This window comes from Polistes dominula, unplaced genomic scaffold, assembly GCF_049000335.1.
Source record: "Polistes dominula isolate Pdom_NZ unplaced genomic scaffold, Pdom_raw_medaka contig_20, whole genome shotgun sequence".
Classification (NCBI taxonomy): Eukaryota; Metazoa; Arthropoda; class Insecta; order Hymenoptera; family Vespidae; genus Polistes; species Polistes dominula.
This window is the reverse complement of record NW_028301147.1, coordinates 3,360,476-3,377,618: the sequence shown is the minus strand read 5'-3', so window position 1 is coordinate 3,377,618 and position 17,143 is coordinate 3,360,476. Positions and strand designations below refer to the sequence as shown.

The 17,143-nt window shown below is 27.5% G+C and overlaps 1 protein-coding gene across 1 annotated transcript in view; it reads left to right on the top strand.

The window, feature by feature from the left end:
• Nucleotides 1–17,143, top strand: part of RhoGEF64C (Rho guanine nucleotide exchange factor at 64C) — a 54,400-nt gene that overhangs the window by 21,059 nt on the left and 16,198 nt on the right. The window contains 1 exon segment of the mRNA XM_015320378.2: nt 7,944–8,166. Within this exon segment, the coding sequence (XP_015175864.2) occupies nt 8,041–8,166 (126 nt within the window). The 5' untranslated portion in view covers nt 7,944–8,040.

Here is a 17,143-nt window from a genome sequence, read left to right as displayed (position 1 = left end):
TATAAAAAGTTATAGTAAACATACACATACATATAAATACCCAATCATAAATACATATACATATATATATATCAATTTCGAGAACGATACAAATATTTTTCTTATAGCATGAAAACTATGAGTGGTGTATAAGTTAACGAATAAGAACGACAACACACTGACTACTACTACAACGATGATGATGATAATGATGATGATGATGATGGGTGAAAGTGGGCAATCGCGTACTATGAGTTCAGACACGTAACGTCTGGAAATGGACCTTGACGGGGCATCTATATATCTGTATATGTATGTATATATATGTACATAGGATACATGCAAGGCTGTTGAATATACTTTTTGCAATGTTAAGACAAAAAAAAAGAAAAGAAAAGAATAGAAAAGAAAGGGATGGATTAAACAAAGGAATCTTGAAAATAGATACTACGTAAATAGTGGTACCATAGTCGATATTTCCTGGACTTACGATTTAGGTTATCTACCTAACAATTGTTTCCAAATCTTCAATTGTCTCGAGTATGTGAGCTGTAACGAGTCTTGAATTTACTTTCTTTCGTTGTTACAAAATCTTCCTGGTATTTTATTACTCGAAAAAATCGATATTGGTAATCGGAATTTAATTCATTTACATTTTTACAATTAATATATAATTAATTTATTATTAAATTCATTATTAACATATACATTAATAATAAAGATATACAATTCATATAAGTAACCCATAAATATTTGATATAATAGTTTTAAAAAAAAATTATCAATGTTATTTATAGTAGTGGCAATAAAATTAATTTAAGATTGAAATAAAAGAAATAAGGATGATGATGATAAAAAATGATAAAAGTTGTGTAAGTAAGTACTGACCTACGGTTCAATAAGAAAAATAAGGTTCCAAACGTTCTCCTGTTAACCGGTGATCACTTTCGTGATCGGTAAGAAGAGATAGAAGGTTGTAAGTGGGTCAGTACGGTGGTAAACCCTGGACTGGTCCATGGGTTGTGTCCAGTGCCGTAAAAGTTTCCTTTTATTTCTCTTCTCCTGTAGTTCTTTTTTTTCTTTCTATTATTTCTTTCTCTCTTTCTCTTTCTCTTTCTCTTTCTCTTCTTACCGTTCCTGTTTCACCCATACTTACTTAAACACATACTTGCACACATATATTCACTTACATATATACATATATATTTGAGGTAGTTGGAAACTTTCGTCCACTATATTTGCCCTTCTTTTTTTTCCCCCAGATTGAATCGATTTTAATCATTCATCATCCTTTCTAAAGACTTCGTAGTAACATAATAGTAACTTTAAAATATAATATCTTTCATACGATCAGTTTAGTTTAGAAATTGGACCTTTAGGAATTGACCTCGATTGAATGTCCGATTGCGAAAGTTGCTTCTCAGATAGGTTGATTTATTTGTCGTATACAATATATATATATATATATATATATATATATATATATATATATATATATATATATAGGAAAGACTTTATATTTTTTTAAATATTAAAGAATAAAATAATATATCGATAAATGTATACAATTTATTTATTTTATTTTTTTTATAGAAACTCATAGAGATTTATTTTTAAATTTGAAGATTTATAATAGACAATTTGGTTGTTTCGATCTCGAAAGTTGTTTCTCAGTTTGGTTGATTTATTTGTTGAATGTTACATCGGAAATACTGTATCTTTAAAATAATTTTCAAATAATATATTTAAATACTCAAATGTCAAAATGTTCAATGTTCTCTATATGTGCATTCATAGATTTTTATTATTACTTTCATTATTTATTATATAATTTATTAATTATATTAAAACATAAATCATTAAATTTAGGAATACGAAAAATTTATATAATTATCACAATAATCATTAAAAAAAAACCTTTAATAAAGTAAGTAACATTTGATTTCATTTGATAAAAATAAATCAAACTTGTGAATAAAAATAAATGAAATAAAAATTCATTATAATTTTAATAAATCAAAAAATACACTAACGAGTATTTGTTTGACGTAAACAATTGTCAATCAATCTACCACTCTGTTTTTTTTTCTATCTTATATATCTATCACACGCATACTCATACGCATATAGATAAATATGTACATGCGTATCTACCTACATATAATCCAAGATATTAAAATGTTAGAGCGTAAGCATAGGTCACAAAAGTCACACGCAAACTGTTGTAAAAGATCAACGAACGATCGTAATCCATATAAGGTGTCGCTATTATTAGAGTATAACCAATCTTGTTCGGAAACCTTACGATCGATAATATTACTTCAAGAGTGATCAAAATAATCTTCTTTAATCTACAAAAATATGCTTAATCTTTTTGTTTTTAATATTTAAATTTTCATTTTTAACGTTACAAAATACATGCAAGCATGTAAAAGTTGTTAAATGATTTTAAAAATTAATTCCCTTTTTTTTTAATTTTGTACACTAGTTTTATTTTCAGATTTTAAGATTCAAAGTTTCGTTAGTAAAACTGAAACCCGTAAGCATATGATTAATAAACTTTGAACTTTAATAAAAAAAAATGATTGATCTATAAAATCAGATAAACTTTTGATCCACTGTAAATCAACATATATGTACATATGTACATATTGTGTATAAGTATAAATGTGTATGAGTACAAAAGACAGTGAACTGCAATTTCACGCATGGTAGGAGTTGAGCTCCACCTTCGTCATCTTCGTGATTGCTCGGAAACGATCGAAGTTTAAGTTTTCTCGTAGGAGGGAACCCGTTAGAGTGTTTCAATGAGGTTTCTGTCTGACCAATCATCGCCTACGTTTATATTTCCTTTTATTTTCCTCGTATTATCTTTCTCACACTTTACACATATTTTCCTATCTTTCTATCTTACTCTTATTGTTCACAGAATCGGAATTAATAAATTTTAAGTTATTTTAAATATAAATTATTTTAAATAAAATTATAAATGTGTGTGTGTGTGTGTTATTTTAAATTAAATATAATTTCAAGGGTTACCTTCTAAAATTAAAAATCTTAATTACGAGTTTAGAAATTGTGGACAAAAAAATTAATTAATTTTTAAAATCATTCAGGAATTTTTTTTTTTTGGTTGAGTATATGGTTTTATCTATCTTTTTTTGTTTTTCTTCTTTTATTTCTATTTAATTATCTATCCATCTATTTATCTCTTTCTTTTATTTCATTTAACTATCCTCTTATATTCCGCCATAATTTTTTGTTTCTTAATTTCTTCAAACATTTTGCAATATTCGCTATTTTTATATCAATAATTTCTTCCTTGTCAGACATTTATTTAATTATATGATTTTAATAAAAAAAAAATTCGTCTTCCTATCGTAAATATCTATTAAACGTGATTTATATTACTTTAGACTCGACCTATTAATCATCATCACGATTGGTTCAACAAAAAGCTATGATGTTCTTTTGAGAAGACAGCAGTATTCTTGGTAAAATACTACTGCATAGTAATTTAAGGTTCACAGAATTTCGTTACGCAAGTAAAATTCTAACAATAAGCGTTTGGTTAGTTTCACGTTTAGAGATGTAACTCGAATAAAATAAGTGACTATTAAAATATATATTTAGATCATTTTAATTATTCGTCCGTATTATTATAACGGTTTTTAAATTTTTCTCTTCGTATTTCTTTTTATTAATAATAATTCTTTTTATTAATAATAATAATAATAATAATAATAATAATAATAATAATAATAATAATAATAATAATAATAATAATAAAACATAATGTTTCTTTTTTCTTTTTTATGAATAATCGAACACGTCTGCGTACATTTTATTTTCTAATTTTTTAAATTTAATTTATAAAATCTCTCATTCGACAATTTAAAATAAAATATTACACACACACACACACACACACACAAGAAAAAAAAATAAAAAATATCCAATGAATAAAATGATGATGATGATGATGATGATTATAAAAATTAAAGTAAAAATCATTAAGTAAAGATGTAATACTAACATAAAGACCTAGATTCAAGATTCTAAAGCTCATTAGTTGTAATGGATTTCTGCTAATCTTTCATATTTCAAAAGATGAGATTATTTATCCTAACGACAAATCTAATCGATGAATCTTTCGATTTAAAGTAAGATCAACCTGTCACACTATATACATTTTTATTTCTTTAAACCAATAACCGTTTCTCTTGAGAACCGTTATCGGCTGGTTCTAACGAACCATTGAGATATCGAGTTACATATACACATACACCTATGAAAGCTACCACCATCTTGGAACCTTCCCTCAGTATTATTATATCTATTTAACTTCGTTCCACCATACTGAGTTATGGTTTTAATAATACAAACGTTCATACCTCATAGCCTACAGCTTATTATTATTTTTATTTATCGTTTGATTTTATTTATCTTTTATTAATATATATTTGTGTGTGTATGTGTGTGAGTATCTTTTTCATTGGTCGTTTAAAGTTAAGTCCGTTTTGCTCCACTTCCTCCATTCTTCGGCCTACATCGTGACTTCGAATAGAATTAATTGTTTGTTATTCGCTTGAGCAACATTTGATTTGTACTAACACGGATGTTACCGATGGCTATCGAAAATTTGTTTTATTGCTATAGGTATATACTTGAATACGTTTTCCGGTTGGTAATTATTGTCGATTTGTTCTTCGGTGAAACGATTTTCTTGATGAGGTCGTTTTGATAGTCAGGTAGGTTGATAGGAATATTGATCAATTGATTTCAATTAATTTACTCTAGAAATCTAATTAATTACGTGTTTAATTTAAAAATGAGTAAGAGAGAAAAAATAAATGAAATAACTAATATCGATAAGTTATTATATTAAAATTTTCATTTTTCTTTTTTCAATTTATTTTTTCCCCCTACGGTTCTGGGGTAAAGAATTAGACCGTAGTAATCCCTGCTTGTCGTAAAAGGCGACTAAAAGGAAAATCTTAATGAAGGATAACACCCTCTTTATTATTTATTTAATATTATTATTATTAATTATTCTAATAAAATAAAAAATATAATAAATAATAATCTTAAACAAAGATAATTTCTAATCTTTTACTATAAAAAAGAAAGAAAGAAAAAGTTCACCACGATAATTAAAAAATTCTCAAGAATAAAATATTAGTATAAAAGATATTTATAAAAAAAAAAAACAAGGAAATATGATCCTTTAGTTATTATGTAAATTTCATATACACAACATACATACATAAATATGAATATATAAAATAGTCTTTATTGTTATTATGGTCGCCTTATATACTAGTGTCGATGACTTATTGTCTGCTTCATTACTATTAACATCTCATGGAACGTTGACACGTTTTCTTGATCAGTCACGATCGTTCTACAGACAAACACATTTCTAATTCAAGGTATGTCGTGTTTTAAAGAGAGAAAGAAACAGAGACAGAGAGAGAAAAGAATCACTTGGTCTATACACGCATAATAATAAGTTTACACGTTTAAGAGATAACAGTACCCAGTGTATTCCATCCATTATCATCTTAATCATCATCATCATTATCATCATCATAGTCATCTTATGAGACACTCGTAACCTATATGAACAAGATGTTATTTTGCAAATTTCATTTTTAATATTATTATTATTGTTGTTACTAGTATTTCATTTGATTAACCGTTAAGTGCATTAAATTTACATAAATTGTGATTTAATATTAATTAATTTAATATGGGGTTTTTTATGTCTTTATATTATATATATATGAGTGTGTATAAGGTGTATCATAAGTTTATAGATAATATTACTAATCAATTACTTTTAATTACAATGTTTTAGGCTAATTTCTTTAATTTTCTTTTTAATATGTTAATAAATATTTTTATAAGAAATTCGGAATAGTAATCACTCTCATGATTATAGATGTAATATCAAGTTATTAGTGTCTTCTTTATCTTATTTTTAATTATAATAAATATTGTGAAAAATTTGATGTTTTATGATTAGATTTTTGTCCCGTGTTCTCTGCTCGATTAGACAAAAATGATCATAAATTATAAAGCTACATAATTAAGCATAATTATGTTATTAAGTAAATATAGAAACACATGTGTACATATGGTTTTTAGGACACACGTGTACGAATTGTAATTTCTAAAATGAAATTTGTCAGGGCTCGTAAATGAAAGTGGAGCAGTAGTTACGTTGAGTTCTTCAAGGACGATGGGAAGATATTTAATCTTCGTGTCCTCTCACATGAGACACTACTAGATTTCTAGAAAGAATACTTCATAATGATATAAGAATGATGTTGAGTATTTAATTTCATCGATTTATCACAATTTATGACTACTATCTATCAAACGTAAACGTATAATATTAAATAATTTCATTTGATATTTCAAATAGTAAATTAAAATATTTTTTCCCAGGATTTTTGGATTTTATAATGACGATATCGATGACGTGCAAAAAAGGAAAACAGCTGTGATTCAAAGATTATATTTTAACTCGGTCTATTAATTAAAGCGAATTGTTCGTTTATATAGCAAATTTAAGAACGATCATTGAATTAATTACTGTGTCTCATTTTCATCATCTCATCATTTTCCACTGATGTAATATTTCCATAGAGAATTTAGCTTTTTATTTCGTTGTTTTTAATTTCTATTAAGATAATTTTTTATTTCGTACAATATCATATGCAATCCCTGATAAGAATAATTAAGAATAAAACTTTTTGATTAATCTCCTTAATTATTTTTTAATTATAACTATTAGGTACTAAAAACAAAATAACACGTAAAACATTCGAGATGATCTAATCGAGATGATCTATCTACATAATTACAAGGTATACATTCTATTTAACGATACGTGTACGAATTATATTCGACAATTGCATAATCTAATCTTACCCGGAATAATTAACAAAAAATTTTCGAAATAATCAAGTAGGAAAAAAAAGAAAGAAAGAGAAGTAAAAGTATCGCGGAAGTAAAATCGATAAGGCGAGAATATCATTACTACGATATAATGATAGAGAAGGAAAGATTCCTTGCACAACCTGTGCAACAGAAACAGAAACAGAAACAGAAACAGCAGCAGCAGCAGCAGCAGTAGCAACATGATTGTGAATTACGACACACGACAATACTCTCTAGCGTGCCAATTTCACTCTCGTTGAATGAATAAGAAAGAGATAGATAGATAGATGGATAGATAGATGGTAAGATAAATGGAAAGATAGATCAAAATTGCGCCATTTCGTCGCGCCGGACGAGAGATTCGGACGGGCCTAGAAAGCGTCTACAAAATGCTAATTTTCGCTAGCTTATGTTAGCATTGCTTAGTTAGCTATCGTGTTCGGCCAACCAACGCCATAGAAAAAAAAGAAATTTACGAAAGAAAAAAATGTACCATGGTTAACGTGTCTAGACGTAAAAGAAGGAAAAAAATTATGATGTCGTTATATTACGTTTCTTTTGATCTTTTAGTAAAAAAATAAAAAAGAGAGAGAGAGAATATGTCTAGGTTAGAAATATAATTAAATAGTCAAAAAAAGGAAAGTCAAAAATATCAAGATTATCTCAAATCTTTTGCTGTCATAATTTTTATTTCATAATATGATATATAATTATAATTAATTGTATAACAATAATTTATAAATTTCTATTTCAATAAATTTGAATAAATTTAATATATAGATATACAATATATACACTAATTCAATTAAAATTTAATTTACCAATTATTGTTATTATTTAATGTTATAATAACTTAAATTTATCTATTTATTATATATTAAAGATCAAGGTAACCCTAATTAAATTTTAAAAATTCATTTATATATATATTGAAATAATTTGTTTATATATGTAAGAAAATGGATGAAGTAATAGAATGTGAATATTAAAATGAAGAATTATTTTAATTTGTTTAGACGTTCGACGGCACGAGGATGAAAGGTTACGAGGATCGCAAAAGGGCGCGGATTAGTGCTCCAAAGAAAGAAAGGTCTTCGACCGTTACTACCGGAAATGACCATGACGAGCGTGGCTGTCGCCCCGGGTAGCCTCGTAGCACCACCAGCTATGTTAACACCGAAGATGTATCATCTACAGCAACCTTTGAATCCACCAGCACCTTCCCCGACTTCTGGGAAAGTGAGTTAGAGAAAGATAAAGATAATATAATTAATTTTATTTATTCTACCTATAAATAATTAAAATACATAATGAAACAAAATATTTATTTCGCCCTAAGCAATGAAATTTAATTGGAAAGGGAAAGTTTTAATTACGAAATATTAATCAGTAGAAAATGAAATCTTCGATATTAGGATGATTTGATGTATTAAGATTTATCGAAAAACAAAAAAAATTGAATTAAAATTTAAGAAAATGTTATAACGTTAAAAATATTATTTAATATGAATTTATTACTAAATAATAAAATTTGGTCTATAAAAGTACTCATATACGAATAAATATATATATATATATGAAAATTAATTGTAAAAATAAGAAACAAAACTGAACTAAGAAATAGAGAACCTTAAAAGACTAATTATCTATATCTAACGTGTCGTTTTAAAATACATGACTATAGTTTGTTCAGAAAGTAGAAAAAAAATATGGTAGTTGAGAACGATTAAGGTCACAGACTAATGTCCATTGAAATCGACAAGAGTCCGAGCTTTGCATTAAATGCGAGACCTCGTGTCACATAAATACCCTGAAACTGAAACTCCTAGTGAAGGACAATACTTTTTCTTATTTTTATTTCAACTTTTTCTCTTTCTCATCAAGTGACATAAGGATTATGCGTAACGAAACACTAACAAATGTTTTCAAACTCTTACGTACTTTCATCTTTACCTCCATCTTCTTCTTTTTCTTCTTCTTCTTCTTCTTCTCATCATCGTCATCGTCATGTCTATTATGTCGTAGAGTTGTGTCGTAGTTGTCTTGTAGTTGTCGTCAATGTCGACAATGGCTTTGACTGGTTTAGCCGTAAAACCAGGGGCCGGTTATGACATCGAATACTGGAGTAGCATGACTATACTCACAACACACTACTGTTGCTTCGCATTTACGAGGTCGACTTTTAAGAGAACTTGCTGTTTTATCTTTTGCCAAGCTTACTCTTTAAATCCTCGTCACAATTCTGTTCGATCTTGATCTTGGATAATAAGTTTATTTTTATTATTTATTAAACTATATTGTGCATAGTTCTTATTTTTTTCTTTTCATTTTTATATTCTATATGTGATGGTGTGCAATTTAATTACTGTGATACTTTACATTGGTAAAAATTTTGAAGATATCGTACCTAATAGTGATTTAATTTCATCGATCGTGTTCATCGTGTGTTCATCGTGTTTTCATCGTATGTTAACGTACGTAGAAATATCTAGATCTTCTTTGAAGTCTTTTAAATCAGAAATGGAAATGATACCCATTGCGAGATCTAATCCCAAGCGACTGTCTGATTTCATCAGACTCATAGAACAGATTTAGAACAGTTTGGTAAATAACATTTTTAATTTGTTTTTTTTTTTTATTTCTTTTAAAGAAATTAACTTGGCTTTGACCAAATTTGTAATTTCTTTTTTTTTCTAATACCATTTTTGGGATTTAAATCTCGATATTTTTCTGATCTGTTTAAGAATGTAATGTAAAAACTGTATGTAAAAGGAAAATCTCATTTTAATAAGAAAAAGTAAGATAGAAATAACATTAGTTATTAACAATAACATTAACATTTAACTGTTAGAAATTTTGCAATTCATTAGATTCAATTGTTCACATATGTTCCCAAGTATGCATATACTTAATTTTTAATGTTAATAATATTGCTAATGAAAGTCAACATTTGTATTATTTGATCTTTCGAAAAGTTTTTAAATAAAGGAAAAGAGATGAAAAAATTGTTAGAAAAATACTTGAAGGTTCACTGATCGTATATTCACATACTATATATACATATGTACATATCTAATGTAGTCTATGTTAATAATATTACGTTTATCGCATCGTAACATGTACCTTCTTGTCTAAACTCTTGCTATTGGCTGTTTTACGGATACAACTTGTGGCCTATTACGTGAGAAGTTTTCTAACTAACAAGATTCAAAGAGTAAGCGACCAATGGTTATTTCAAATGGGTATATATATATTCATCCACGTGCCGTTCGAAGATTGTATGTAATAGGGAAACTTATGCGAAGTTATATTTTATTTTTCTAAAGAATTCTATTTTCGTTTCTGAATTCTATTTCGAAAGATTTAACATTCTGAAAAAGTCCTTCACGATATACAATCTTATGTATTTTAAATGAGTATTTTTTTATGTAGTACTTTTTTGTTCATTTTTTAATTATCATAAAAATTACTTTTAGTTTATATTGAAACATTATATAATTAAATGTAGTTATTTAGTGTGAGTATTATTGAAATTTTTTCAAAATTTCTTTCTAATTTAAATAATATTGTATTTTTAATTATGTTTTATTGAAAATTTGAGATAAACGTTGAGTTTTAATATATTAATTTTATACATCAGTTTCACCATAATACACTCAATAAATAATATACTAATATATAAAAAAAAGATTAAATATTAAAAATAGTTAACTTTTAATTTACAAAAAAGAAATCAATGTGGGAGAAAAAAGAATTAATAAAGAAAGCAAGATAAGTTATACCTCTCGGAAATATTCGAACTCCTCCACTTTTTATTGAATTATCGATCGTGAGTTTACAAAACTTTCTCTTTCTTGCTATCTGCAACTTTTTATGTGATTTTTATATTTTTGTATTTTTCTTTAAACACTCCTCCAAGAAAAACCGTCGCATTCCATACCTCCCACCCCTTTCCCTCTCTCTTTTTCTTTCCCTTTACCTCTCTCTCTCTCTCTCTCTTTTTTTCTTTCTTACTTTATTGCTTTCGATGCACTTTCATTTGCATCGAAATGAAAATTTAAAGTTGGTATGTATGAACGATTAGGAAGTATTACGAATGCAGAATATTACGTGGCTTGATTGTAAACCACTCGTAACATCATCGATCAACAATCCTCGTTATAAGAATAATTATTTATGCGAAATGAAAGATGGAGTTAACGTAATCGAGCGAGAACAATTTCACGTTTACGAGATTATTATACGCCTGTTATAGGCTTAGGTATAGTCATCTTTTTTTCGAGCTTTAGGTTTATGAGAAACATTAGACTACTTTACCTATCGTTTAGATCATCTAAATTGTTTTTATATACGTTTCAAGCCAACAACGAGAATGTTATATTTATTTATTTATGCTAAACATTTTTTTTTGTAATATAATAATATTTGAACTTTTTATTTCTGTAGTTATTACTACAGAATTAATTAATTCTAAAAATTACTACATTTACAATTATCTACAAATACTATAATTACAATTAATACTACAAATAATTATATTTAATTATTTGACAAATTAATTATATAAAAATTATATAAATAAAATTATTTCTATATATAAAAAATAAATATTTAATAATTAATTATATAATTTATTTATTAGTAGTAATCACGTATTATATTAAAAATAAAAATTAAATCTAAAAATAAATTCTTCTTTTAAATAAAATAAATCAATTTTTGAAAGATATAACAAAATAAAATAAAGTGAAAACAGGATCGAATGTTTCGAAGCATAACAGTTACGAGATAAGGATCGTTGAATGAATATAATTTTGTAATAAATTCAACGACATCGAACGAAAATAAACGAAAAGGAACGAAATGGTCGATCTCGTTGTGTAATTCCGAGGACGCAATCTTCGTGCTTATGGAAGAGACGAGTGTGCATAGAAACGAGGATTATGATGGATGATGCATCGGCTGCAGCCGATGCACCGGTGCGACTGCCGTGACCTCTGGATGTGTACTTTACATAAATGTATTAATGTATGTGCATTAAACAGACACATATATATATGTGTGTATGAATAACGTCAGTTCTAGATAGAAGATCGTACACGATGATGAACACGACCATAAGACATAACACGAATACTTATCGACTGTCAGTAATTTTACACAACAAAAACACATTTCCGTTTTTTCCTAACATGTATATTTCTATAGTTTTACTTATTTGTATTTTTTCTTTTTTTTTTTTTCTTTTCGATAAACATCGTTTTCTTCAGTTTTTTATTAGCCAATTTGAAAATTAATTGTTTAATTACTTATCTTATGGGCTTATAACATGGGAAATAATTTTGCAAGAAAGTATCAAAAGATCGGAAGTTGTTGTCGGAAATCTTATTTCATCAAATCCTGGGGTTTTCCATTTTCATTGCAATTGTTTCCTTTTTTTTCCTTTTTAATATGTTACATAATAATAAATAATAAATAAATCTTACTTAACACATTCGCGACCGGCATATTTTTTCCTTTTTTAATACTGAGTACCGGCAAAAATTATAAATTATTTAAATTTATATTTAAATAATAAAATAAAATAATATAATAAAAAATATAATTATTTAAATATTATAAAAATTTATTTATATTAAATTTTTAAAATGTAAAATGACGTGAATTTCACATCAGCGGTAATTAGAAATAGAACTTGAAAAGACGTGAATTCACGTCAGCGGTCGTGAATGTTTCAATATACATAGATATATACGAAAAGGATTATGAAATGAACAAAAATTAACTATAGCATTTTAATAGTCAATTAACTCCTATAAATACTTTCTTTTTTCGAATAGTAAAAATATTTCCTAGATTTGTAATTTTGCAATCTTCTAAAAAAAAAAGCTGATTCAGAATATTCGTAAAAAATATTTGATTTCTAAACACGACTTAGAAATTGTTGGTCCACCCTGTATATATACATCTCTTGATTCTGCAAGCAGCATCAATTCCATACTAACGGACGGAATGAAAATGGTTTTAACCGCGGTTATATGACTGACATTATGCGTTATTGCGTTTCGCACAATTAGCGCGGCCGTGCCGAGATATTCGAGAGAGAGTAATATCTACTGAAGAACAAAAAGAAAAACTAAAAAGATCAAAAATTATAAAAACTAAAAATAAGAATAATAAGAAGAAGAAGAAAAAAAAAGAAAAGAAATGATTCGAACACGAAGACACTCATTCTTAGTTAGAGGAGATGGCGTCTCGTCGTTTCGAACGCCATTGGAGGACGTTGACACTCGCACTCTTTTCTTTTATATCTTCCTCTTCTCCTTCTTCTTCTTCTTCTCCATTATATTCTTCTTCGTAAAAGTAAAAAAAAGATAAAACGATCATCTTATTCACGTTGATTCAAATTTACTTCCGTTCGAATTTGTATTTTTGATCACGGAAACCGGAAGGAGACATTTACGCGTTAAATTGTCATGAGAATGAACACTTTGGTACTTGAAAAAAAAATGATCTTTTATTTTTTTTTCTCGTAATTACGATTTGTTTGATTTAACTATTCTTCTTTTGTTTTATTTTTTTTTTATTAAAATTTATTCACACTTATACACTTGGATAATTAATCGATGTATTATAATATTTACAGTCGTTGATCGAATTAGTTTTTTATTTAAATTCTTATTAAATAATAAATATTAAATAAGGTAGAAAAGATGTTACACATCCTCAAGCATCTCGAGAGGTTAATTCTGTTTTCATGGAATTTCGAAAAGGAGGTATAAAGAGGGGATGATTGGGTAAAAAGGAAAATGAAAGATATCGAGAGAAACATGAGCGAGATAAGTAACATAACTATTAATTAAGAAGAGCTGGGGAGTCCACTTTCGCCTGATGACCAAGGCCTGAATCGAGATGACCTCGCAAGATGATGTTCTTTCCCTCTCTCTCTCTCTCTCTCTCTCTCTCTCTCTCTCTCTCTCTTCCTTATTCTCCTTCTATTTATATATCTATTTATTTCTACTTATATACATATATCTTCTCTTCTTTTTCTCTTTCTATTTATCTATTTATATTTTTCTATTTATATCCTTCTCTCTCTCTCTCTCTTTCTTTCCTTTTTCACAAGAAGCCATCGTCCTTTTTTCCTTACGTCGCGTTTCGTTGCATCTCTCGCTCATCTTACGATAGTTTATGCATGTATACATATATTATAAGTACGAGATGTGCAAGAGAAAACGTTGCGAATGGATTCACGCGATTTAACACAAGCGATCTTTTCGCATTAATTAAGATGCGGTAATATTGCCAAGTTTTTATTGGTTTTGCACTTGAGTTGGTGTACTTCCTTTTGATTTAATTATTCTTAGCAATAATATATTTTATCTATTTTATTTCTCTTTCTTTTTATTTCTATCTACTATCTTAATTTATTTTATTGTGAATGCATATTGCAATTATAATAAATTTATTTTCTTTTATATTAGTTCTAACAAAATCATATTTCATAGTTTTCTTTTTTAATAAATATTATTGAAAAATTTGAAACTATTATATATATATATATGATAAAGTATTTGTAAAACATTTTTTATTTATTTATGAAAAAGAGAAAGAGAACTATTTTACGGTTATATATCATTTGTAATAGAAAATAATTTTTTTTTCTAGTCTCAACTAGATCTACTTAATTCTTTTTTCTTCAAGTTTTTAATATGAGGAAGAGGCGTGTTCTTCACACTTCCGCTTTCGTCCGTACACCTTGCAAACTCGTTTTATTTATTTCTCAAGCTGCTTGGCAAGCTTTTCAACGATAGTTACGCTTATCATTTTTCTGAAATATCATCGCGATTATGTGAGACATTAGCTTCGATCGTTCGTTATCTGGAAGAAATTTGTCTTTTTCTTTTTATCCTTCATTTTTTCTTTTTTTTTATGATACAACTATTTACGAGATTGTAACGTACTCGTACTTGTTCACGCGTTTCTAAATAAAAAAGAAATACGTTCTTAGCTTCAATTATTTTTAATAAAATTAAACAGGACAGATATAATAAAATATTTAAAAATGACGTTTTATTAATTCGAACAACTAAATAATTTTAAATAATAAAAACAATATATAATATCCACATTAAACACATAATTATTTGAAATTTTATTCGATAAAATAAATTTTTACGCACTAAAATAGAACAACCATAGATTTCATTTCATCTTAATCTATTTTTGATAGCCACGCCCGATATCATGAATTTTGCACCTGCAATTGCAACGAGCCGTAACAAGACGTCTAACGAAACCTAATGCACCCATACACATGCTCACGTATACCGGGCATAATATATTATAGAGATAAATATATGTACATATAAGTGTACATATATAAATAATATATATTATAATATATGTGTTAGTATTTACTTACCCGATACGTTAATGCACGCGCTGGTTTACTTTCTTATTTTCGAACCAAGCATGGTTCTTACGTGAGCTTGTGGGACAAGATTTTTACGAAAGTCCACGATCGTACGAGAAAGTAAAGTGTACCTCTTGCTTACAATTCTGCCCCCAAGCCAACAACCTGCCCCATTTTCCGACCTTACATGCTCTTTCTATGTTTTATTATAGCATTGCAACTGTTAAAGTATGTTTATCAATCGAACAGAACTATTTTATAATGAGCTTTAAAATTCTTATTTTTCATGTTATATTTTATTGTCATTTATAAATTATAAGTAGTCTAACAACCTAAAAAAAAAAAATATTAAATCTAAAATTATCAACAATATATATACATATGGAAAACAAAAATGACGTTCAAGAAAGCAGTTTTAATGATTCGACGAGATCAAAAATGTGTTTTCTTATTTGAGTGAAAATTGTTGAAACGACAGGTGTTAGCTGCATATGGGCAGAGAAGAGAAGTACGTATTACCTGTGCAGGTGTGGTCATGAAAAATATTCCACTTCGTTTCCCTTCCCGTAATCGTAGAAATAACTTCGTCGAGCACCTTCATCGAATTTTATATTCCGTGCTTGGAATAAACGATATCGTCGCTTCACATCGTTGTCGTGGTCGTTGTCGTTCGGTAGCAACGACGCTTTTCAAATGATTTCGAAATGATCTCATACCATTCCTATACACACTTTTACCTGTCATTATATTCTCTTTTACCGTTTTCTTTTTCTTATTCCTTTTTCTTTCATTCCAATAAAACGTGTAAAAAGAAATAAAAAGAGGTTATGTTACATGTTAAATCATTTGGAAATTAATTATCTTTTATATAATTTTATTTTTATATTACAATACAAATTATACATCTTCTCAAATGATCTAAAATGAAAAACAAAAACATTAAATTTTTAATGCATAATCAATTTTTCAATATATATATATAATTGTAATCCAATAATTAATTTAATTAATTTAATTATATTCGAATGTTAATTCAACAAAGTAAATGAGTTAAAAATAGTTATAGAAAAAACCGATAATCGTTAAGAAAATTGAATTAAATCGAAATTTGTATTAATACCGATTCATATGAAGAACCTACCTTACCGACATCGATAGAAACCACAGGAAAAGATCAGAGATCAAAATTGATACTCAGCGAATCATTGGACTCAAATGCTTATATTAGAATATTCAAATGAATAAGTAGTGTCAACTGAACACTTTAAGATCACCATTGAAACGGAACTAAACAATCAGTAGAATAAATTACAAGTAACGGTACATACACTGAGATTACACTTTTCCTGATGTTACTACTGCTGCTACTGCTGCTGATGCTGATGCTGCTGATGCTATTCCTGCAAAGTTAGAGAGAACTGTTATTTCGTCACGAGCAATTTCTCATGATCTTTCCTTTCTTTTTCTTTTATTTTTTGTCTATTTTCTTGACTTATATCTCACGAATTCGTCCGCTTTTGAATTCGTTTGCTAATATTATAGCCCGAAAGCATTCAAGAGAACACACAAGACACGTTGGATTGGAGTATATTACACGGAACTAATTATACCATTTACTTACATCCTCTTCATCTTATCCAATACTACATATACATATATATCCTCACATATATACAAAAGAATATTTACCCTTTCTCCTTTTCTTTCTCACACACTAATAGTACATACTCTTCATCCTGTCCACCATACGTTTACATTTCATCACATATTCTAACACAATTACACTACAATATATAATCT